The sequence below is a fragment of the Diadema setosum genome, chromosome 17, assembly GCF_964275005.1.
Source record: "Diadema setosum chromosome 17, eeDiaSeto1, whole genome shotgun sequence".
In the NCBI taxonomy this organism is placed as follows: domain Eukaryota; kingdom Metazoa; phylum Echinodermata; class Echinoidea; order Diadematoida; family Diadematidae; genus Diadema; species Diadema setosum.
The window spans coordinates 26,075,253-26,101,220 of NC_092701.1; the positions used below are offsets into that span (position 1 = coordinate 26,075,253).

The 25,968-nt window shown below is 39.2% G+C and overlaps 1 protein-coding gene across 1 annotated transcript in view; it reads left to right on the forward strand.

Moving 5' to 3' along the window:
- The first annotated feature begins 453 nt into the window (after positions 1-453).
- The window catches only part of LOC140240566 (uncharacterized), a 56,473-nt gene continuing 30,958 nt past the window's right edge, over positions 454-25,968 (forward strand). Inside the window, exons 1-8 of the mRNA XM_072320329.1 lie at positions 454-1,204; positions 9,310-9,489; positions 10,747-10,932; positions 16,376-16,567; positions 19,701-19,919; positions 20,730-20,951; positions 22,041-22,192; positions 23,686-23,694. Of these exons, the coding sequence (XP_072176430.1) occupies positions 454-1,204; positions 9,310-9,489; positions 10,747-10,932; positions 16,376-16,567; positions 19,701-19,919; positions 20,730-20,951; positions 22,041-22,192; positions 23,686-23,694 (1,911 nt within the window). The remainder of the gene's footprint in view (positions 1,205-9,309; positions 9,490-10,746; positions 10,933-16,375; positions 16,568-19,700; positions 19,920-20,729; positions 20,952-22,040; positions 22,193-23,685; positions 23,695-25,968) is intronic.

The following is a 25,968-nucleotide window of genomic DNA, read 5'->3' on the forward strand; positions in this document are numbered from 1 at the left end:
AAGAAGAAGAAGAAGATGTACTCTTCATCTGCACATGCAACCCCAAGGTACGTGGGAAGTGAGAGTGATATGGACGTTGCATGATACCTCTCTCGATAAATGAATAGACGGTGTATACCGCAGTGAATTTGTTGAATCTTCTGTGCACTTTTGCCACCACAATGTGAAGTTAATTCTTTAAATACTACTCTTCGCGGATCTTCAACAGCTATTACACCTCCAAAACCATGCCTCCATTTTAGAGACTAAAGCTGTACAAACATATTTCTTTTCCGGATGCCGAACGATCGCAATTTTAACAAAATTCTGCCATATGATTAATAATCTGTCACTCTAAAATGAATTTTATCATCATCTGTCATATCTAGTCTGTGCATGACTCTGGAACATTGATACTTTGTACATTGTGAACTCAACGTCATTTTTCATCGTTCTGGAGCAAGTGAAAGAAAAATGGCGCCAGTTCCAAGAACAGTTGACGAGGCCATTAACAAAATAATGAGCAGTGAACGCTTGACCGAAACTATCCGACAAGCAGTCAAAGAAGCTGCGAGCCAAGCATTCGCTGAATTGATAGACCAGCTTGAAAAGCAAGAGAGCAGAATAATGGACTTGGAATCGGTTCAACAGTCCCAGAAAAAAGAAATTGCGAAGCTAAACGGGTTAGTCGAAGGGTATGAATCCCGCATCTCCCGCCTGGAAAATGACACAAACAATCTCGAACAATATTCGAAACGAAACTGCATTCTCTTCTTCGGGGTTCCCGAGACAAAAGAGGAAGACACAACTCAGCTGGTCTGTAAAATAGCGCGGGAGAAACTACGAATCGACTTACAACCTTCTGCCATTGACAGATCGCATCGGCTTCAACGACGTAGCCAAGGCAACGACGCGAACGATGCGCCACCTAGCGACCGAAGGCAAACAAGGAGCGGACAACGAGATAGAAACAGTCAAGGCAGCTCCCCGTCTACAGCACCGCGACCACTTTTGGTGAAGTTCGTATCCTACCAAAGCAGACAGCTGGTCATCAAAAATCGAAAGCTCCTGAAAGGCTCCCGGATGTCAATACAAGAACATCTAGCTAGAAAAAATCAGGACCTACTCGCGAAAACGAGAGCCAATCTGTCAGTCAAAGAGGCTTGGACATCAGACGGCAGAATTGTTGCGCTAGTACGAGCAACGGGTGGAATATACATCACTCGTGGGATCCGCGGAGTAAAGGATCTTCCTGCAAGCTAACTTTGAAGAAAAATAATAAAGGTTGACTGCGATACTTTGGTGTTGAACACTTCTGTGTGATTTGGATATTTTAATGATTTGTCGTTTCTGTTTTTGTTTTTGCTTTATGCTTTTGCATTTGCTTTGTTAATCTGTTTAATGATTATCAGGATTTTTTTTTGGGGGGGGGGTTAATCTGGGAATAAGGTAACGAGGGATTTTTTTTTTCTGGATAATGTTGATATCATACCCATGTGTCATATGCCAAAAGTCCGTTAAAAGAAATCAAAGAGCATTACTGTGTGTAAATTGTCATCTTTGGTGCCACTTCAGATGTACGTCTGTGTCTGAAGCTGTCTTTAACTCAGATAATGATTGGATATGTGATTCCGGTCTACTTTCAGAACTGCCATTCAGTATATGCCTAGACGAGCCTGAATGTGAGCGAGATAAGTCAATTAACCATCCTTCTTTGTTATATGCAAATGTAAACGATGAAATTGATCCGTATCCCTCTGAACGCAGTGAGGTAGATGAGAAACTTCAATCTTTATCCTCAAGTAAAGGTCATGTTATTTCACATCTAAATGTCTGTTCACTTACTAAGCATTTTGATGAGATAAAACTGCTATTATTACTTTCTAGAATATATATTTTCACTTTAAGTGAGACTCATTTACTTGATTTGATCGGTAATAATGAGCTTTATATAAAGAATTATAATTTAGAAAGATTAGACAGGAATCGATCAGGTGGAGGCATTACATTGTATATCAATGACAACATCAATTATCGTATGAGATATGACTTAATGCATGATAATTTAGAATGCATGGTAGCTGAAATATGCTTAGAAAGACAAAAAGCATTTCTAGTTGTAATCTTATATCGACCACCGAATGCAAGATCAGAAATGTTTAACCTCATACAAGAATGTTTTGAAGTTCTGGAAGACACAGGCTATGAATATATCATCCTTGGAGACCTTAATTGTGACATGCTGTCGAGTCCTAAGAAGTGGCAGGCAGAAAAATTATCTGATATTGTAAATGATTTTAATTGTCAAAAATAATAAAAGATCCGACTAGAGTAACAGATTTATCTCAAACACTAATTGATGTGATTATAACAAATGATTGTTCAAAAATACAAGATTCGGGGATTGTGCAGTTAACAATCAGTGACCATTATATGGTTTACTACGTCAGAGGTAGGCAAAAAAAAAAGCCACAAAAGCATAAGTTTAAGTATTTTCGAAATTGGAAAAAAGTGAACTGGGATGTTGTAAAACAAGAGTTTAATGAACTGAAGTGGGAGAATGTTTTGACATGTTCTGATTGCCAGATTTCTTGTGACAATTTATATCAAACCATCACAGATAAAATTGAAAAACATGCTCCCCCAAAGAAATGCCGAATAACAAATAAAAATTTCTCCCTGGATGACATCTGATATACTGGGTCTGATACGAGAGAGGGACGAAAATAAAGTGAAAGCAAAAAATTTCTCTTCAGAAAAGGATTGGTGTGAATACAAATCGCTCAGAAACAAAATCACGTCAATCATTCGCAAACGAAAACGTGAATTCATTGCATCATGTATCAATGAGAATAATGGAGATCGAAATTCGATGTGGGCGTCACTCAAGCATTTACTTCCAAACAAAATAACGCACTCTCTGGTCAATTCAGTCAAACTAGGTGATGGTCACTACGTCACAAACCCCAAAGAAATTGTGAATGCATTTAATACCTACTTTGTTAATGTAGGAAAGAATGTTCAGAATGAAATACCTCACGCGGAAAAGTCTGCATTGGATTTCCTCACTCAATTAGAAGATTCATTTCAGTTTCACGAGGTTTCAGTTCAGAAGGTCACTGATCTGTTGAAAAGTCTCCCCAAGGGTAAAGGTTGTGGACCTGATAATATATCAGCCGAATTAATTCATGAAATATTACCATATATAGTTGTACCTCTTCATCATATCATAAATTTATCTCTGAAGAGTGGGGATGTACCAGAAAACTGGAAAATTTCAAAAGTAACTCCCATATTTAAAAAAAGGTAGCAGAGAAGTTATGGACAACTACAGACCAATTTCCCTTATGTCTGTATTAGCTAAAGTTATTGAGAAGATAGTATTTGAACAAATACATAAATATGTCACGGATGAAAAAAAAAATTAATTGAAAACCAATCGGGTTTCCGACCACATCACTCCACCTATACTGCAGTTTTGAATACAACAGAAGATGTTTTAAATAATGTGGATGAAGGATTGCTTACTGGCATGGTAATGTTAGATTTAAAAAAAGTTTTGATAGTATAGTTCATCAGATTCTTCTGGATAAACTTCATTTCATTGGCATACGGGGTACTACCCACAAGTGGTTTAAGTCATATTTGTCCTCTCGTTCTCAGTATGTTTACATGAATGGAATACGATCAGAGCAGGCTACAGTTGAATGTGGGATACCACAAGGGTCTGTACTCGGCCCGTTACTGTTTTCAACATACATTAATGATCTCGGAAAAGTAGTACAAAAATCGAAATTATCGCTGTATGCTGATGATACTTGTATATATTACAGTTCCAAGAATGTACCTGAAATTAAGTCAAGTCTTGAAAGTGACTTACAAGCTATATCGAAATGTCTTGTTTGCAATAAACTTAAGTTGAATTTAGTAAAATGTGAATTTTTACTAATTGGTACACGAAATCGCCTGAAGAAGGTAGATAAAACAATTACAATATCGTTAGATAGTGATGTGATTAGGAGAGTAAAAACTGCAAAATATCTCGGCATTGTTATCGATGAGTATTTGGAATGGGGAGCACATGTTAAATACATGAAGTCCAAGATTGTTAAATGTGTATACCTTTTAAAGAGGATTCGATCGTGTGTATCTCAGAATGAAGCGCTGATACTGTATAAAACTTTGATACAATATCATTTGGATTATTGTGATGGAGTTTGGGGAAACACTGGAAAGGGGCATATTGAACAGTTAAACCTATTACAAAAACGAGCACTTAAGTTTGTGCTTATGGTGAATAAAAGATATTCAACGGAACAACTTTTCCACCAACTTAATATTAATAGAGTTACAGAGAGGATTAATCAAAGAATGTTATTTTTTATGCATAAAATCTTATACGGTGTGGTCCCTGACTACATAAGTCGCAGATTTAGTTTTCGAAATCCTCATTATATTACACGGAAGTCAGAATACGGCATCTGTGTTCCTCGAGCCAAAACAAACTATGGGAAAAGACTATTAGGATACAGGGGGCAGTGGCCTGGAATAATCTAACTACTGATCTCGAAAGTATAAGATTCATATCCATTTTCAATAAAAAAATAAGAAATTGTTTAGAATGACATGACAGATAAGACATACATATATTTTCTTTGAATTATTGCATATAATTCCATATTGATGTTTTAATGGATTTTTAGGTATAAATGGTAAATGTCTTGGATGTTTGGGGGGGGTATATATATATATATATAATTTGGGAGGGTGGGACGGTGATACATAGTTTGTTATATCTATGTTCATTCTGTGATTATTGTGTAGATTTGTGTTGTGAAAGTTATCATGTTAAACCTTACTTTTGTGGATGAAGTGCAACAAATGTTGATGTTTTTGTTTGTTTTTAAATCATTTCTTATCATGTTAATATGATTTGTGTACACTGATTCACGGCCCCATTGAAAAACAGCATATTTGCTGATTGGGCTTTTTATCCGTGGTAAAATAAAATGAATGAAATAAAATGAAATGAAATGACCACGGGGTCGGCCGCCTTTTTTAATTCCAATATGGCTGCCATCACAAAACAAATTTAAAGATCCCTATCTTCAGTTCTGAATGACCTGTGGCACCAAAATTTGGTACACAAGAGCCTTTGGACACATTGAATTTGATGACAGATTATTTTGAAGTGTCTGACAAACATCAAATGGCTGCCATTTTTAATTCCAATTGAAATATGAGCCCTAATCCTAATCCTATAATCCTACACTAACCTAATGTCCTACCACCTATACCTACCACATGTGAACCTGTATCACAATCTTTTATATACCTGCAAAAAAGTTGTTATGCATGAAGACATGGTTACTAAAATCAAATCAGAGATATCTTGATTAGGCCTATAAACATAATTATGTTCATAGCACAATTTGAAATTGTGAATAACTGAACAATAACGTAGGCACAATTATTAACAAGGAGAGTTTGAACCCAGCATAAATACTCAACAGATTTCAATGTCTTTACTTAATTTTCACATTTTAGATTTCCATATTTGAATATTCATAAATATGCATGTATATTCATGATAAAGAAACCAATGACAAAGACGCAGCGGACCAAATGAAAACTTTTTTACGTTCATTGAAGACAAAGTCGACATAGCAGACGTAATAAAACGTTTTGTAGACTTTCATAATATAATGACGAAGAGGTAGCAGACATAATAAAAACGTTTCGTAGCGTCCATGGACGTTTTTAAGACGCTTTCAAAAAACAGGTGCTTAGCAGTAAATTCTAAGTCCCAACTTTGACGTTATATACGTTTTTAAAACGTCCATTTTATTCGAAGACGTACGGAACCTCAAAAAAATTTTAGGAAACGTTCTGAAAACGTCATGTGTTTGCTGGGTTCATATTCCCTCTTTGGCTAACGTCTATGGGATTTGCGTGTTAAAAACGAGGGGAATATATCATCCGGGCTCCCAGTAAGGAAAATTTACTGTTGATGACATGGAGAGGTTTCGCGACGAAGGGCAAATTCCCACAGGTTAACACGTAAAACTAAAGGACAATGGCTGCTATACTGTGTGAGCTGGCTGTTTCTACGCGCGCCGCATACCCGAGATTTGCAACATTAGAGGGGAAATTCCCATAGGTTAACGCGTAAAAGCAGAGGACGATCCTTGTGCCTGTGTGAGTTGGCAGTTATACGTGCGCCGCGTACGTGAGCTGTGTAAAGGGATGTAGCGGGCAGTGTGTGTAGAGCTCGGGGAACTAGCGCCGAGTTGAATACTGGTAAGGTTAATTGGAAAGTTGTAAAACGTTTCATTGGAAAGATTTATTTACTGCTCGAGAAGCCTGAAATGGGCAATAATAATGATATGGACTGTCTACTTTCGGGGGATACGATATACTGCCCTCACTATAGAATAATTGTATTGCCCTCATCTCCGACTCGGGCAATACAGTTCCAATTCAGGCAACAAATGTCTTATCCCCCTCAATGCCAGTCCATATTAGGCGTGGCTATATCATTTTTACGAAATTTTATTCCCTTCTTGTTACGCGCGGGGTTGTGCGCCAGCAGGGAGAGGAGAGGTGAATAACATAATGGACTGGCCTTGAGGGGGATACGACACTTATTGCATGAACTAGAACTGTAGTCGAAGACGAGGGCAATTAATGTCGTATCCCCCGAAAGAAGACAGTACATATTATTATTACCCATTTCAGGCATCTTGAGCAGTAAAATAAATAATTAGGGCCTACAATGAAACTTTTTACAACTTTCCAATTCACTGTAGTAGTATTTCACTCGGCGCTCGCTCAAACTCTACACCACACTGCGCGCTACATCCCAGTACTCTACACAGCTCAGGAACGCGGCGCGCGTATAACAGCCAACTCACACAGGCGCAGGGATAGTCCTCTGTTTGTACGTGTAAGCGAATGGGAATTTGCCCCCCGTCGCTAAACTCGGGTATGCGGCGCGCGTAGAAACAGCCAGCTCACACAGTAACAGCTATCGTCCTTAGTTTTACGTGGTAACCTAATTGGAATTTGCCCTTTGTCTCGAAACCTCTCCGCGAGAAACTGTCATCAACAGTAAATTTTCCTCACATGGAGCTCAAGTGCCCGGATACTATATTCCCCTCTTTTTTATCACGCAAATCCCATAGGCATTTGCCAAAGCTGGGAATATGGGAAATTTACTCATCTTCTCCCTTCTGGCGCGTAAACCCGCGCGTACTACGAGGAAAATACAATTTTGTAGAACCATAGCTCAGATGCCCGATACGGGTACCAATTATAATATTATGATATTGACTGGTCTTGAGGGAGATACCAGAAAATACTGTCCAAACTGAAAGAATATAGCCCGAGTCGAAGACGAGGGCAACTTTCAGTGCGGGCAATATTTTCTGGTATCTCCCTCAAGGCCAGTCAATATCATAATTATTACCTATCCCCTGGGTAAATTAGAAAAATATGTGAATACGGCTATAGACGAGGTTCCGTGACGTCAAATGACGCTTTGGCTGAGGGGCAAAAATAAATTTCATGTGTATTACGCGCATGGCTCAAGCGCGCTGTACGCGTAGCGTATACCCGTCTGCCTATCATGAGACGTGGTGTGTAACTCTTACGCGCTTGCCCACTCGTATGGGGGTTCTCTTACGCAATCCCCACATTTGACTTACTTGTAGATATCACCAACATGTCGAATAGTTGCAAAATTGTTCATCAATGTACATCATTCAACTCCAACTTCCAAGATACCTGCAATGTATCATGTAGTTATAACACGCGAACTTGAAACCTCTATTTATTACTATTTACACTTTGTTTTTGCTACTGTTTCAATTCGGAGATTTGTAATAGCTTATGGTCACCGTGCAGTTATTGAGCAAAAAAAAAAAATAAAATAAAATAAAATATGGACTCATTGTTTGACCCGTATAGTGCTGCTGGAAAAGGTCGATCTTGTATGAGTTGATTTATTGGCGTTCTTCTGCGGTGCGTGGTCCCGGATTTGTGAATGTCTCCTCTTTGTGATTGACCGGAATGTTTACATGTAAAGTGAATGGCGAGACCCGGATGAAGGGTGATACGCACTATTATCGCCCGCTGACCTCGACGACCGATCAAAATACCAACTACAACTGCCCCGCAAAACTACCTAATATAGGTAATAATTTCTCATATTCCCAATACAATTTACAAGTTAAAAACGAAGGGAATATAGCATCCGGCACTTGAGCTCCCAGTGAGGAAAATTTGCTATTGTTGACAGTTTCTCGCGGAGTACTTTCGCGACGAAAGGCAATTTCCAATAGGTTAAAGCTGCATGGTCCCGGTGTTTTAGTCAAATGCGTACGCGGGCGCACGGCGCAAGTTTCCTATAGAGACTATGCTATCGAGTCCTGTATGGCGCTTACGCTTTGGCCCACTTTCCCGAGTCCGAAGAAGTCCGATTCACTGTTGTCAGTGGTCCGATCACAGTTCGGCTCATGATTCGGCTGGGGGGGGGGGGGTGTGACAACTTTAGCAAACTTCTTTTGTGATGTCATAATAACAATCACATATGCACGCACCCTGGCATTACTACAGACTGCGCGCTGCGCAGAGAAGACAACGAAGGCAACGTTACTTAGCAACACCTACGCACTTTACTCTTGTTGACAGCTCAACTTCGGCTATCTCCGTGTCAATGCTAGCGGTGATCGGCAGTATCATCAACACCGCCCTCTACACTACCGGGACTATGTACCTTTAACACGTAAAATGAAAGGATGATCGCGGTTAAACCCAAGTTTCGCGACAGAGGGCAAATTCCCACAGGTTAACAAAATAAAAAAAAAAAAAAGATAGATGACAATCCTCGAGCCTGTGTGGTTGGTTGTTGTAGGCGCGCCGCGTACCTGAGCTGTGTATAGGGATGCCGCGCGCAGTGTGGTGTAGAGTCCGAGCTGGCGTCGACTGGAAAATATTATTGTTACCCTAAATTGGAAAGTTGTAGAAAGTTTTTTTTTTTATTGCCTGAACTACAAATGCACACCTCCCAACCATACTGAATTTGGAGGAAAGAATCTGAATTTTGACCATTCCCAGTTCTTGTTTCAACAGGAATTTCGTATTTTTCTGGATAATTTTACAACACACTCCCATGGGAACTGCTCTTTCTTTCCTACTTTTGAGCCAAATCATCCCTATTTTTCAGTCAGAAAGGTTGGGAGGTCTGCAAATGTATTGTTCAAGTCGCAAAATAAGAATTCATCAGGTAGTCAGGACTTGAAAGTATAATTCTTTTCCCCTCATATTCAGAAAACTGCTCGGCCCTGTCTATTGAAAATGGACAATTGTCACATTATCAGATCGGTGAGATCATTCTTCATGAAAGCGTTGTGGAGTATGGTTGCGATGACGGTTACGAGGGGACCCCGTCAGACGACGTGGTGTGTAGGCATGGCAACCTGTTCCCTGCAGTCCCCACTTGTTCGCCAGGTGAGACCGATGTTTGAACGTCTCCAGCAGAAAGTTTTGGGTTTCTTGTGGTTGGTCCTCATCTACCCTCTTATGCCGATATAATTTCATACATCTTTAATGAAATCCGCTGTTGGCTGTCTAACAAAATTGTTGAAATTACAGAACTGAATGCAAATTAACAAATCAATTGTGTACTAATATTCATTATCAGCGCATACTAATTTCTGTTGTATTGTTTATTGAAAAACAAACAACCTACTGATAACCCTAAATTGTAAATTCTTCTAAACATGTCTCAATCCTGCGCGATTACAACTAATTGGAGTAAAAGCTGCCTTTCTTCAGTCGTATTTAATTCTCTCTGTGTTCTCATATCTGTATCTCCAACGAAATTCTTCCCTTTAACCGTTTTCTGCTTCACTTGCTTTTCCTTTACTCGGCACACTTTGACCTGTTTGTGGACTCAGCGTCTTGCGGGGTAAAAGAACTGGACACTTCAAATATGGTTGCCAAAGTGCGTTATGACCACGGCGAGCGCATGGAGCTCCAATGCATACCTGGATATGAATTGTCGGAGCAGGTACCAAATCTACAGCAACCTCTTTGTATGTACGGGGTGTGGACCCGAACCCAACTTCCGGCTTGTCGAAGAAGTAAGCTGCCTTAATTTGAAAGTAAAATGTCATTCTATGCCCACGTTGCCTTGGATATACATTGTTAAGTCAATCTGACAGACTGGTAACCTTTCTTCTTTTTTTTTCAAGGAAATCATACATGAAAATGACAACACGTATCTGACAACAAAAAAATTATTACATTCATAGTATGATAAATACAAGCTTAGCTTTTTAGCATGTCTCCTCCATTTCCTGCAACTTTAGTTTCAATTCAATTTTCATTGTTTACTTTGCTTTTGTGATGCGTAGTATTGTCAACTTCACGTATTTTTCTTTGTTACTACATTGCATTGATGTTGTGTTATTTTGTGTATGAAAATGTTGTTGGAAATAAAACAAATGAAATGAAATGAAATGAAATAATCACAACAATCCTTACAGTTTGGAAATAACGACTATGAGATCGAAGGAATCGAAGATACACCATAGTTTCCAGATAAAGAGGAAGAGAGGAATGCAGGAGTCTGTCATCTTAAGCTACTGCTTGAAAGTGATGGCAGCCTCAAAGAGCAAATAAGAAATCCATCAATGTGACCATTTCCTGTTTCACCTGCTCTTTTTTGATCTGTGCCGGTGTCCCTCCCTTTTGCGGAAGCAGCATCTTGCTTGACGGATGGATTAAACACGTCAAATATGATGGTCAAAGTGCGTTATGACCACGGCGAGCGCATGGAGCTCCAATGCAGACCTGGATATGAATTGTCGGAGCAGGTACCAAATCTACAGCAACCCCTTTGTATGTACGGGGAGTGGACCCGAACTCAACTTCCGGCTTGTCGAAGAGGTGAGCTGCCTTTATAATTTGAAAGTAAAATGTCATTCTATGCCCACGCTACCTTGGATATACATTGTTTTAAGTCAATCTGACAGACTGGTAATCTTTCATTTTTTTCCAAGGAAATCATACATGAAAATGACTACACGTATCTGACAACAAAATAAACAAAGTATTACATTCATAGTATAATAATCACAACAATCCTTAAAGTTTGGAAATAACGACTTTGAGATCGAAGGAATCGAAGATACACCATAGTTTCCAGGTAAAGAGGAAGAAAAAATGCAGCAGCCTGCCATCTTAAGCTAGAGCCTGCCATCTTAAGCTAGAGCCTGCCATCTTAAGCTAGTGCTTGATAGTGATGGCAGACTCAAAGAGCAAATAAGAAATCCATCCATTTGACCATTTCCTGTTTCACCTGCTCTTTTTTGATCTGTGCCGGTGTCCCTTCCCTTTGTGGAAGCAGCATCCTGCGGGGTAGATGGATTAAACACCTCGAATATGGTGGTCAAAGTGCGTTATGACCACGGCGAGCGCATGGAGCTCCAATGCAGACCTGGTTATGAATTGTCGGAGCAGGTACCAAATCTACAGCAACCTCTTTGTATGGGGGCATCCCACGAGACCGACACCCACGAGTCATAAGGTCCACGAGACCGACATCAATAATAGGTCCATGAGTCATACAGCCCACGAGTTATACGGCTCAGGAGTCATACAGTCCATGAGTTCGACACTACGCACAAAAGGCTCATGAGACCGACACTAAGCAAACATAGCCCATGAGACCGACACTAAGCAATAAAGGCTCATGAGACCGACACTAAGCAAAGAAAGCCCACGAGACCGACAGTAGGCAAAAAAGGCCCACGAGACCGACACTAAGCTAAAAAGGCTCACGAGACCGACACTAAGCAAAGAAAGCCCACGAGACCGACAGTAGGCAAAGAAGGCCCACGAGACCGACAGGATAAACAGCGCCATCTACATGTCAATCACCTATACAGGGTGTTCCATGAACGGAAAAATGACATACTGGCGGTTGTAATTTCGTCACGCTATCAAGTGAAAGACGGTGACCATCTACATCAAACATCGACATCAAACATGTGATTCTACATACTTCGGGGGGGGGGGGCAAGTGTGTCAGGGAGCGACATTGTTATCAAGTAGAAAAATAGAATTAGTATTCTTCATCCACCCCCCCCCCCCAAAAAAAGACCAAAAAAAAAAAGAAGCCACAAATGAATTAAAAAGAGGGCAAGAACGATGTATGGATTAATTTTAGAGCTTTAATAATGCCATCGTGCTATTTTAATAGGCTTTCCCAGGTTTTAGCTAGAAGATGGACAGGATATAATTTTTACCTCTTCTCTTTCCCGATTCACTAGTTACATTTTTGTACTTATTCTATTTCAGATATTCTACCCTCCTGCTTGGAAGTTTTGCAGTAAGATCCATTTGTAATTTTCTCTGTAACTATAGTGTAATGCTACTGATTAAAACGTTTTATATCGCAGGGATTCACCTCAATTTGTGGCTTGTGTTATTCTCCTCCAAACAGTACGTTTTTTCGTGAAATACAATAGCTGTTTTCCTGGATGCATCTAATTTTTCCCGAATCCCTTACGGTACCTTAATAGACGATTACGTTATTTTTTTTTATTTTTAATTAATACTAATTCAACACTCTCGCAGGTTTACTGTGGAAAGATCTGTTACACACTTTTACTGTACTTTGTTAATTTTTTTTCACAAACAAACACCCATGCAAACACAATTAAAGATCCTGATCATTTCGGGGGGGGGGGGGGGGGGCAACTGATGGGGTCACACCCTGCCGGAGATGGCAACTCTTCTTTTCCATCTCTCATATCTTCCTATGCTATTATCAGGACACCCTATACAATTTATTGGTCTATAGGTGGCGCTGTTCATCCTGTCGGTCTCGTGGGCCTTCTTTGCTTAATGTCGGTCTCGTGAACCTCTTTTGCGTAATGTCGGTCTCGTGAGCCTTGTATGCGTAGCGTCGGTCTCGTGGACCTTTTAAGTGTAGTGTCGGTCTCGTGGGCTTTGATTGCTTACTGTCGGTCTCATGAGCCTTTTGTGCGTAGTGTCGGTCTCGTGAGCCGTATAACTCCTGGGCTTATTTTACTTGATGTCGAACTCGTGGGCTTTATTTACTCAGTGTCGAACTCGTGAGCTGTATAACTGGTGGGCTGTATGACTTGTGAGCTGTATGACTCGTGGGCTGTATGACTTGTGAGCTGTATAACTTGTGGGCTGTATGACTCGTGGGTGTCGGTCTCGTGACGTGCACCCTTTGTATGTACGGGGTGTGGACCCGAACACGACTTTCGGCTTGTCGAAGAGGTGAGCTGACTTAACTTGAAAGTGAAATATCATTCCATGCCCACGTTTCCTTGGCTATATATTGTTACGTTAATCTGACAGACGGGTAGTATTTCATTAAAAGCACTTTTCTTTTAATGAGAAACCAGTTGGTTTTCAAACTCTTCATATCTTTTCATGAAACAGTGACATCGTTCACATTAGCTCATGCAAATCAGATGTGTTCATTATGAAGGCGCCATGGTCTCTCATTTCTCAAATAAATGTATTTAAAAACTTATCAAGTAATAGAAATGCTGGCTAGGGGCAATTTTGAAACAGCACTCTTTCTCCTTCATATGTAAGTAAGTTCACGTTATGTTGAGATAATGTAATTGTCATAGGGCCTACGTAGTTCCTTATGGTATGACAGTTTGATGGAAACAAGTTAAACGTTTCATTTCCATTTTTATTCCTAATTTTACGTCCGGTATGAATAACGCCTCAATCATTATGTTTTTTTCATATATTCTTTAAAGTCAATTTCAACTTGAAGTGACATTATGGAATGGCGCTCTAAAGAGATATATTCTAGGTTTTTAAGATTTACAATAGTTTGATGCAGTTATAATTTCGTGAATGATTGAATAAAATAAGTTGATAAGAATATGTGTCTCAACAATGACTGTGAAGTAATGAGATCCTCAATTGATCTATTTCACATATTAGTGACTGTAGTCCGTGCAGCTGCTTTGTGAGGACTGGGGCCCGAATTCACGAATGTGGTACAACTGAAACCATGACTTAATTATGGACAATTTGTATCAAGCGCCAAGTGCCGCATGGCATATTTCATTACGAAATCGGTCACTTTGTCGACGTCGTAACGAAATAGGCCATGCGACACTTGACGCTCCATACAAATTGTCCATGGTTTAAATCATGGTTCTATTGTACCACATTCGTGAATTCGGGCCCTAGAGTTTCAATATTTCATAACTTTCTTGTTCTTTGCTTATGTTCAATTCAATGAAACATTTACGTTTCTGGAGTAACGTTGCACGTTGAGTTCCAGATTACGTGTTCTTTTATCATCAAAATCAAATATAACTGTTATTACCTTAAAAACCCTACAATATAAAGTAAATCGTTTGCGTGTGTGTGTCTGTCTGTCTGTCTGTATCTGCGTCCGTCCATATATAAATCGAGGACTAACAAACCTTCGAAATAGCGAACCTTATTTCATTTTCGTACAACCGAACTTTCTTTATAACGAACTCTAACGGTTAAGATAAAAAAGGAGTCAAATTATATTTTTTGTCATATTAGTCGTACGCCTTTAGGAACAAGGCAATCGCCAAATTGTGTCTCGCCCTTTCGCGTACAAGGAATTAATATTTTTTATAACTCCTAGAAGTTAATCGACCTACTTATGACCTTTGACCTTGTGATGACCTTCAACACCCTAAGGGACATTTACCATCCCAGTTTGGTCACAAACGGACAAAGGGATCAAAAGTAATGAGCCATAATCGAAACGCGCCATAAAAACTTAACATTGGGCCCTAAAAATTTGTTAACCCCTTCTGTGACCTTTGACCTTTTGATGACCTTTAACTCCCCAAGGGACATCTACCGTCCAAGTTTGGTCACAAACGGACATAGGGATCAAAAGTTATGATCCACAATCAAAACGCGCCCTAAAAACATAACATTGGACCCTAAAAGTTTGTTGACCCCTGTCTGTGACCTTTGACCTTGTGACGGCCTTCAACTCCCCAAGGGACATCTTCCATCCAAGTTTGGTCACAAACGGACAAAGGGATCAAAAGTTATGAGCCATAAACGAAATGCGCCCTAAAAACTTAACATTGGGCCCTAAAAGTTCGTTGACCCCTGCCTGTAACCTTTGACCTTGTGGTTACCTTCAACTTCCCAAGAGACATCTACCATCACCCAAGTTTGATTGCCATTGTAGCAACATGTGCTGAGTTACGTGTGATAAGAGAGTCTTGCAAGTAAACTTTAACGTATGACCTCAAATGACCTTTGACCTTATCATGTGACCTCTTAGGGCACCATAACATGAAGGTACCCCCAGTCCATCACCCAAGTTTGATTGCCATTGTAGCAACATGTGTCGAGTTACGTGTGATAAGAGAGTCTTGCAAGTAAACTTTAACGTATGACCTCAAATGACCTTTGACCTTATCCTGTGACCTCCAACGGCACCATAACATGAAGGTACCCCCAGTGCATCTATTACCCAAGTTGGGTTGTAATCCAAGCAACTTATGTGAAGTCATTTGTCAAAAGAGAGCCTTGCAGGTAAACTTTAACATAGAAAAGAGAGTCTTGCACATACTCTTTAATATATGACCTCAAATGACCTTTGACATCATCACATGACTTCCGACAACACCATAACATGAAGATACCCCTAGTTCTTCTACCACCCAAGTGTGGCTGCCATTGCTGTAACAGTTGCCAAGTTATGCATCATAAGAGAGTCTTGCAGGTAAACTTTAACATTTGTGACTGACGACGGACGACGGACGACGGACGGACGACGGACGGACGCCATTTGGATCCCTTAGTCTCGCCTTCACCTCCGGTGGGCGAGACAAAAATGAGTGACTTGGGAAGTGGCACCTGCGTTTTATGCACACAGGTATTCTTAAGTGTAGTACGGTTGTATTCTTCGTCTTGATGAGAAATCTGGATGGAAGAAGCCTTTTGCAAAGGCGGCTCACCAATGGACTCGTAAATACTCAATCTTGAGTGATGCACGCCATTAAAACCAAAACAACAACAACAACAACGTATACAGCGGGCGGCGGACTCTCGCGCTGTGATTGCGAGTCCATTGCTCTCTGTGTGCTTGTGCTGAAATTATAGCAAGATGCCTTTGCAAAAGGGTAGGATGGAAGAACCATACCCTGGCAGGCACCAGTAAGAGTAATTTTCCGATACTAGAGAACTTTCTCTCTCTCTCTCTCTCTCTCTCTCTCTCGAGGTCGGGCCTCTGACCAAAGACTATACTACACGCTCCCTCAGAATTCGTGATTTGATCTTGATTAGGATTATTATCGTCATTATCATTATCACTCGAAACCAGTGTCATGTGGGGAGCCTGGACGATCAAATGACATCACTATTGAAAACATACGTCAGGAGGGCGTCGAAGGCTATGTACATGGAGCTAGGATCCGCTACGTTTGCCCAGACGGTTACACCATGACCGGCAACGCAGTCCGCGACTGTTTATACGGCCAGTGGAGTGGCAGCGTACCGGAATGTCTGGCGCAAGGTAGGCAGCCTGTAGCGATTATTGGTCAGTAGTTGTTAATTAAATCATACTCTACACTGTTTATTTGTTTGTTTGTTTCATTTTCAATATGAAATGATGGCTGGATAGCCCATATTCAGCTGCACTAGCTGGTCTTCCATGGGGTCCAGTTGGCAGTGCACTCTGCTCTTTACCATAAATGAATGAACCGGGATCTTTTAAGTGCATGAGTTGTGACTCTTTCAAACATGTGACCTCCATTTTATGTCATATCCGAGGGACAAAGTGTTTTACCTCTCACCGGAGGGGACGGTACGGTTGCACACAGCATTGCTCAGTTATAGACTCGGGAATTTTCAATTCAATTCAATTCGGTTTTATTTCAAATCAAAAGAAGCATAACAGTAAGTCCGCAGACTAATAGTGTCATGCGTACAGAATAAAAGTATATGCATGATTATAGAACATTCACAATTAAAAGAATCAAAAAGTTAAAAAACCTATTGAATTATTCAGTCATACCAATATCATATTCCTTATAGTCCTATGATTACGCATTACATTTACACAAGATTAAAACTGGATACACACGTGGTGATATTGCTGTAAACATACATATAGATGCAGACATTCAAAAACAGACAATATACATGTACTATAGCTATCTAGAGCACAATAAATTTCCATATGCAGCATAACGAATAAAAAAAAAACATTAAATCAGCGGATGGATATAGTACTATATATGGAAAGAACGAAAATACAGCAGGTCATATCCTTCAAAAAACAAACAGACATTCCACTAAACTGATATCAACTCACCTTTCAGCTCTATATATCATTGGTATCATATTACTATTGCACTGCACTTCAGAAAAAGAATATACCACATGGTGGTAGTATGCAATTGGACATACCATGTAAATAAACTGTGTACATACACGCACAACAGTGAGAAACAGGAAATACACGTGTGTATATCATATATAGAATATATCAAATGTGAAATTACCACGAATCCAGAAAAAAAAAACCAAATCAATAAAACATACCCCTTTTACTAAAATATTACCTTCATCAACATAACCATACACAGATATACACTCATAACTAATAAACAGATGTATCATGTACGTACATATAAACAGCGTAAAATTAGAAACGCCAGATTCAATCTATTTATACATTATATCCTTATTACTAACAGTATTTCAACAATATATAATATCAAAATCAGATTTCATTCATTTTATGAAATTTAAATTCAAATTTTCAGTAATTAATTCTACATAACTATTTATTTCTAAGTTTATCAAATTACATAATACATTAAGCACGATGAAGCTTTATCTGTTCAACTTGCCAATGAGTAATGTATTTGCAAAATGTTCAAAAGTTGCACAATTACGGAAGTACTTGATTGCCCAACTCTATAAAAAAAGAAATATATGAGATTCCAAATGTAAATACATGATGAAATAACAAATTTCTCAAAAATTTCATAATTGTTGAAATACGTGATTGCACAGATCTTATTCTTAGTACAAATATATCAATTCACATATGAAAAATACATGATATAATTTGTTATTGTTCTAATTATAATTGAGTGATGTATATACAATTACAGAGAATTCAAGAGGTTCACAATTGCTGGGATGCTGGATTGTGCCTACTTTTTGTTCTAATTTTTGGCAGTGTTCCAAATACAAATACAAGATGAAATCACAAATTTCTCAAAAAAAAATCATAATTGTTGAAATACTTGATTGCACACATCCTATTCATAATACAAATATATATCAAATCACATATGAAAGATACATAATATAATTTGTTATTATTCTAATTATAATTGAGTAATGTATATACAATTACAGAGAATTCGAGAGGTTAACAATTGCTGGGATGCTGGATTGTGCGTACCTTTTTGTTCTAATTTTTGGCGGTGTTAATTTGTGACCATTTCTGAGTCCAGTTCGAGATACAGATGGTCTACTTGAGGGAAGCAGACCTCTATGTCTGTCAGAGAGCAACAGAGATTTTCTAAAGCTCAGGATGAGGTCTGTTCGACGAGACTCCAGGGTTGGGATGTCATATAACACTAAGAGTTCATCATAATGATGTTTCTCAGGAGAGGCGATCATGCGAAGAGTCCGCTTTTGAACTCTCTCGATTCTGGTGGACTGATGTGCGGTGATGCCGCTTCCCCAGACTGGAGCACAGAATTCCATCAAGGGGCGAATGTAATATGTTGTGTAGACGAACACCAAATCACCACGAGGAACTCCGAATGATTTCAGCATGGTAAGAATGTACAGGCGGCGAGATGCTTGTGAGATCATGTGATCAACCTGAGCATCCCACTTCAGGTTGGCTTGTATCGTCACACCAAGCAGACGAAGGGCAGACACTGCTTCCAGTGCTGTGCTTTCAAGCATGATAACAGGCGGAGCTGGAGCATTGCGTAGGAAGCTAACATGCATGATCTTGCATTTCTCAGGTTTGGGCGTCATACCATTGACGGAACACCACTGTGACAATGTGTCCACCTGCAACTGGAGCTGACCAGCATGAGATTTGTGTCGTACGTCCCCAAGTGACAAATCATCAACATACTTCCATCTCCTCTCGGTGCTCATTGCCGCATCGTTGATCATGATGAGGAAGATTATGGGCCCCAGCTTGGTCCCCTGAGGAACTCCACACGTGAGTTTCTGCTCGGTCGAAGATGTGCCACAATACTTCACTGTTTGAGTGCGACAAGACAAGAAGCTTGAAATAACAGGAATGATAGCTGGGCGGACACCATGCTCCATCATCTTGCAAAGTGAATCGAAAACCGGGTCCTTTGGATCTTTAGGCAGATGCGCTACCAACTGAGCAAGGGTAAAGTGGATGACCTATGTATCGAAGGATACAACGGACGGAGTCCTAGGCATAAACTTTGCCACAGGTGGGTGTGGTAGACAATGAGATGAATAATGAACTTATATTTAGAATTTAGCTCATTCAAAAGGCAATATTATGTGATTACTATAGTGTACCAGTATTGCCTTAGTAAGGCTGCTTATCACTTAGTATGACAAACTGTTCATGTAATTCTCATGTATACACTGTAATAATCACTGTGTTACTTTCCCTTTGGCTGAAGTATTTCCCCAACACTGTCGTCTGCCGACGGCAACGAACGGCGAAATGTACTCCCTTACGGGGGTAGATCCTGGAGATGACGTCTTTGGCCGAGGAGTGCGAAACCAGTCGACAGTCCAAGTCTCACTCGTTTGTTCAAGGAGCGGCTACGTGCCAGAACGTAGATGGGTCTCTACGACCTGTATTAACGGCACATTTACGCCCCCAGTACCGCAGTGTGGTAAGATGTAAAAAGGGTAATTAACATAACAATAACTACAATCATGAACATTCTGACAACTATGACTGTCATCATAACAGAAAACATGTGGTATTTGCCTAAGATGGTCACTTCATAGTAGCTCTGCTCTTGAAGATGATAATGTACGTCAATGGGCCCATGATCACTCCAGTGTCGTCAGCTATTCCATTCCTCACCGGAATGGAAGAGATATCTTTTGCGCGTTAATATTATGCAGCAGAGTGTAGCTTTGGCCTCATTTCCAGGATTTTTTTTTTTTTTGGGGGGGGGGAGGGGACAAAATGTGCGACGGAGCAAAGCGACAGAGTGGAGGAGAGGTGGGGAGGGGTGCCAAAGAGAGAGCTTTGGGGATTATAGATTTCAGTGGTAAGATGCTCACGTTTGGTGAAATGTTTGGGGAAATAATTGAATAAAGCTTAAAGAAAATAAATATTGGAGAAGAATGGGAGTGATTGATCGTAGTATCTGTCACCTTTTGATGACCGTGTGTGCTGTCACTGGGTACAAATTGTATGGAAGTGCTCCAACAGATTAGTTGGAATTGCTTTCTTGCGTGTCCCAATTTATATCCTGAGAGATCACAAGAGATACTGACGGGTCATTCGGACTCTTGTCATTTCACCCCCGCCCCCTCCCATATCTATTTACTCAGATGAAAATAATCTTTCCGCAATGTTTCTTTGACGATACTCATATTTTCATTGTCCACTTGAACATAAGCGGAATTTCTTCTTCTCTCGTCATTATTCATCCATGTCAATATTGAACTGGTCTGCCTGTTGGACACAGTTACACGGTTCGGTCACTGCCAAGTTCCTGATCAAGTTGATGACGTTCTGCAATTTATCAACGGAAGAGAGACTCAAGAGCTCGGTAGTTATCACAACAGCAGTCTCCCCAGGGGTACGGTACTGGTTTCTCGCTGCACCCACCCAGAGCGCTACGTCCTCCTGGGCGACGCAAGAAGATCGTGTTGGAGGAGTCGCTGGACTGGAAGTGCACCCAGTTGTAGTGAGTAGATCGCAACCACCTACAACTTTGGTTTCTGTATTGAGTCCGGTTAAACCTGTTACGACTACTGGTAATTGTACTGAATAGTACTAAGTCCAATAAACTTTCATGGAGCAGTCGTGAAAGCGTCGATCCCACTTGATCCAATGTTATATAATCTGATTATTCAGTCAACTCCGCCTAGTGCCCTCTCACACGTCAAAAAGTCGAAGAAACATTTTCCCCTCCAAATAGCATAGATATACGTTAATTCTTTTGTGAAAGTCGAAATTCATGTACAAGTCAACGGATTTTGTCTGATCGGATTTTTTTTTCCCAATAAAGTTGCCGGAGAAGACCAAATAGGGCAACGTGCATGGTAGTTTATTTCCTGACACATAGGAAGGAAGCAATATAGCCAGTAGCAGCTTAAGGTAAAACTTAAGTGAATATTGAATTTGACTGTGAGTGAAATATATTAGATTGAAACAAACAACGCGGTCGAGATCGAGGTCTCATTAGTATACAGTTTGAAATAAGATTTAGGGAAGTTAAACGCCTTACAATGTTTACATTTCTCCTGCATTCATTATATTTTCTTCATGAGATACCTTTTATTTTTCAAATGGATTCAAGAGGAAGAAATTATGTTTTATGTATCAAACTGATTGGTATCTGTCATGAATTAGACTTCATAAAAAGAGAATCTATATATGCAAAATCTTTGATTAAGAAAATGCCCCGTTCTTTTGAGTTAAAATGACATGAATAAGATATTGAATGTTCTTAACTATCTCCTGTCAAAATCTCGCAAAGTTTTATAACGTTCTGTAATCATAGTTTTCATTTCTATGAAGTTAGTCGGTCCATGCGATGTTCCCAATTGTCCCATCATTATCTTACCTAATCTCTGGTTCGAGTGTATTGAACTTTGAAGTTTTTATGTATGCAAAGGGGATGATGCATGGCCCATATACAGCACCGACTTTATTGGGGTTCCTTGCATGGTTACCTACCTATCATTATACGCGTTATTATGTGACAGGTAGTTTCTATTCAAGACCGTGAATTGAGAATTGTTAAATTCTGTTTTGTTGCTTTTTTTTTCAGCTGAAAGTAACATGCAATTCAGCTTCAGTCACGCCCAGATTCAGACGAAGAGTGACGGAACAGTAGTCATCGCCCCAAACCGGCCTGTCAGCATATATTGTGACACATCAGCCCTTGGCGTCCCGGCTGATATAGACGCGCCTCATCTACAGGTATAGTACCACTCTTCGGTGCCCTTTTGATAATGAGATTACCCAGCCATTTCTAATTATATGTATCATTGATCATGTATACTTTATAATGAGATTACCCAGCCATTTCTAATTATACAGTATGTTTCATTGATCATGTATACTTTGTGAAAGTGGGACTTAGTGAAGTTGATACAGTTCTCACTTACAAATTTGTATACCCCATACTCTTTGTAATATATTAGATTTTTTTCACTAAGAAATTCTTTTTAATGCATCAAAATTGAGGTACAAATAAATGATATTATGATACATAAAGCAAATGATACGATTTGACAGGCAGCTACAGACTGTCTAAATAATTGAATACGAGTCTAGTTAATATTGGATACCAAACCTTTGGGTGTTTGTTTTTTTAGATATGTATTCATCTACATCCTTCGCTTACTTTAGAAAAAATACAGAATTGGTGAATGTCTAACAACTTTTTTTTTTTTTTCATTTCTGGTAGAAAATATAAAGTACTTTGCACACAAAGGAAAAACACAAACGCATTGTAACACTTAAGTTTGTTTTTTTTTTTTTTGGAGAATCAAGTATTAAAGTACTTATGTTAATTTGAGCTCGATTTTGTAAAATAATTTTCCTGTATTTGAGAAATAGATCTTTGTGTAACCAGGGAGGAGGAAGAAAGACGTTCTTCCACCTCCCTCGTGTAACATCGTATTCCCAAAACAGACATGTAATTGTGTTTTTGTGGAGCTCAGACAAAACGTACGGAGGTTTGTGTTAGAAATTCCCTTTGCAGAAAATACTTTATTGACACCAATATCACCGTACAGAATTTTATATTGAATATAACGAAGTCTTTAATTCCTAGGATACATCTATGAGAATATTTTGTATATAAATTGATCCAATCTAAATCTTGTTGGAATATTTCAAACATTTCTGTGCACAATTTTATATTGAAAATAGCGAAGTCAGTATATCAACAATTTTGGACCTTTCAAGCAAATTGGATATTATATCTTCTCGTTGCGTCTTGATTTCGTTATCATTCCTTGATTTTCTTTCAATATGTTGTCTCCACTCTTAAGGTATTGTATTAACAATCGAGTAATACACTTAAAATACAACAAGCACCATATTTACACCAAATCTGGTAAAAAGGTTACCCTTCAAGCATGCGTTGAATGTTTATGAAACAACCTGAGGATGTTTCCAAGAGGCCAAGCGCTCACCACCTCTTTCAGTGAAAAAAGCAAATGGAAAATCGCCGCGATTTTGTCTCCTCTTGTCATTGGCATGTTTAGATATTCCATTTGTTCCCCTTAACCCTACCGGTCTGCCAATTGCGGTGGTAAACCCAGCAAAGTACCGTGCTATACTAGTCTGAGGCTATCTGCCCGGTTAGTACATTCTCTTGGCAGCCAGTGTGTTTACAAGCAGAGCTGAGTTCAGCCTGTGAAATATGTTAGCTTGAAGTGGTAGGGGCTTTACGTCGGGCTGAGGCCAAATCAGTCTGTGAGAAAACCCCTTAGGTATCAAACTTGAAAGTGCTGATACATACCAAATACAAGTACGGTTTTTCTATCACCCCATCCCCCCCCCCCATGTAAATCTATCAAATGTTGATAATATCATTTCAAACGTCACACCATTTGATCATTCTGTCCATAACGTAGACAACGAAAAACGAGCATCTTATTTCATTACATTTATTTCGATTTCCAACAAGCAAATTTACACAAACGGAAAATTGCATGAACAGAGAGTATTTCATTATTCACATCAGTTCGGGATTTTTTTTCTGATAACGTAACAAACTTTTAACAAAATATATAATTAGTTAACGTTGTATCGGATAATGGGCAAATTGGTAGGCAATTGGAAATGGAAAGGACTGCTATAAAAAAAGACCAGAGTTTGTATATTGCAATCCCCTCAGAAAAAAAAGCAACACAAAAGTAACCAACACTTACTGCAAATAAAGAAAAAAGGGCAGAAAAGTGCGCGCGGAATGCTTACACTGTTTGTAGCTGCCTGTCAAATTGTATTATCTGTTTGCATATTGCATCATATGATATGACATTTATTTGTACCTGAATGTTGAGAAGTGAATGAAATTTATTTGTGAAAAAAAAGACAAAAGACAAATAAGACAAAAACTTTAAAGGCAGTAAAAACCAAAGACATTTTAGAAAGAGTTATGCTCAGCTGTATTCCAGGGATTCTAAAGAAAAAGCTGCATTGCAATGTATACATACGTGTAATGACACACACACACACACACACACACACATATATTTAATCACTAATGCAGTGATTGACGACTCATGTCAGAATCTTGTTTTGGAAGCTATTTTTGTGGACGGATCCAAGTAATCAGAAGAAACAAATACTAATGAAATGAGCCTACATTTCCACCTGTTTAGATATTCTTTTAGTCGCATAAGAAATTATCAAGGTACATGTCAAAACGCTTATGTACGTATAGGGCATTCATATGATTTCATTTATCCCTATCTGTATAGGCCACAGTGCTCCCACTGAAATGCATGCAAGCCTTTTATTCTGAAATCGTGCTTATCATGATTACATACTTGTAGCTTGAACGAGGACCCAGAGAACATGGAGAGGTAGTTTACTTCCAGTGGCGTACAAATTGCTAAACTTTCGACGATTTGACCGGTCTTTTCGGGCTCTGGATATTCAACATTGCGAAAAGCAAACACTAGCTGGCTTATTGCTAAAATCGCCATGTTGTTGGAGAGCAAGTTTATTGAATTCACATTGTTGGTTTTTGCTTTGCTATGAATTTGCTCAAGTCTCGTAGTTTTTCGTTATATACGCTGAATTTCAAAAGCCCTGGTGAAAACCAGTCAAACAGTCGAAAGCTTGGCAATAAAGTCATTGGAAATGAACTATCACACTTGTTCCTCCCTTCTGTCGTATTACATGAAATGATGCAGCGCCCATCATGTACATGGTTAGGTCAACTTCACGAGCTATACAGTGTGTATCAAAAAAAAAAAGTTACACTTTTAAAACATTTTCTAAATTCCATTTCAAAATATTTGAAAGATTTTTTTTTTTCAGATTAGTGGATGCCCAATAGTCTAATCTTTCAACACTGACGATCTTTGTCCAGATGGTGAAAAATGACTTGTGCCAAATTGAAAGATAGGAAATTCAGCCAGAAGCCCAAGTAGGTGTTCTCATTCAAACAAATTGCTCTTTTGCTCACAGTTTTGATTATGTTATGATAGTTTAGGAATTTTCTGGCAATTTTCTATCACGTTTTAAATGATTCCATTGTGTTACGGAAGGTTGATTAACAACATCAAGATCTTTTAAGCACGGTTATCACAAATCATGCACAGAGATATCGAACCCACATGCCACTCAGTCAAGAAGAAAAGTACAAAATTAATGCATCCTCAGATCATTCAATCAATACAATCAATCCACTCAATCAAACATTCAATCAATCAATCAATCAGTCCATCAATCAATCCATCAATCAATCATTCATTCAATCAATCAATCAAACAATCAGTCAATCACAATTGTTTGTATGTTTTTATAAAATGTAGCAGATCGACATAGGGAATATCACCCCCCCCCCCCCCGTGGCTTGAAGGCTAATCAATGTTTGAAAAACTGATTTATTTTTTTTGATTTGTTCATTCAATCTGCCGATTGATTATTTCAATGATTGAAAAGTGATTGATTGATTATTGAGTTAATTCACTAATTGAACGACTCAATGACTAACTAACTGATATAATATA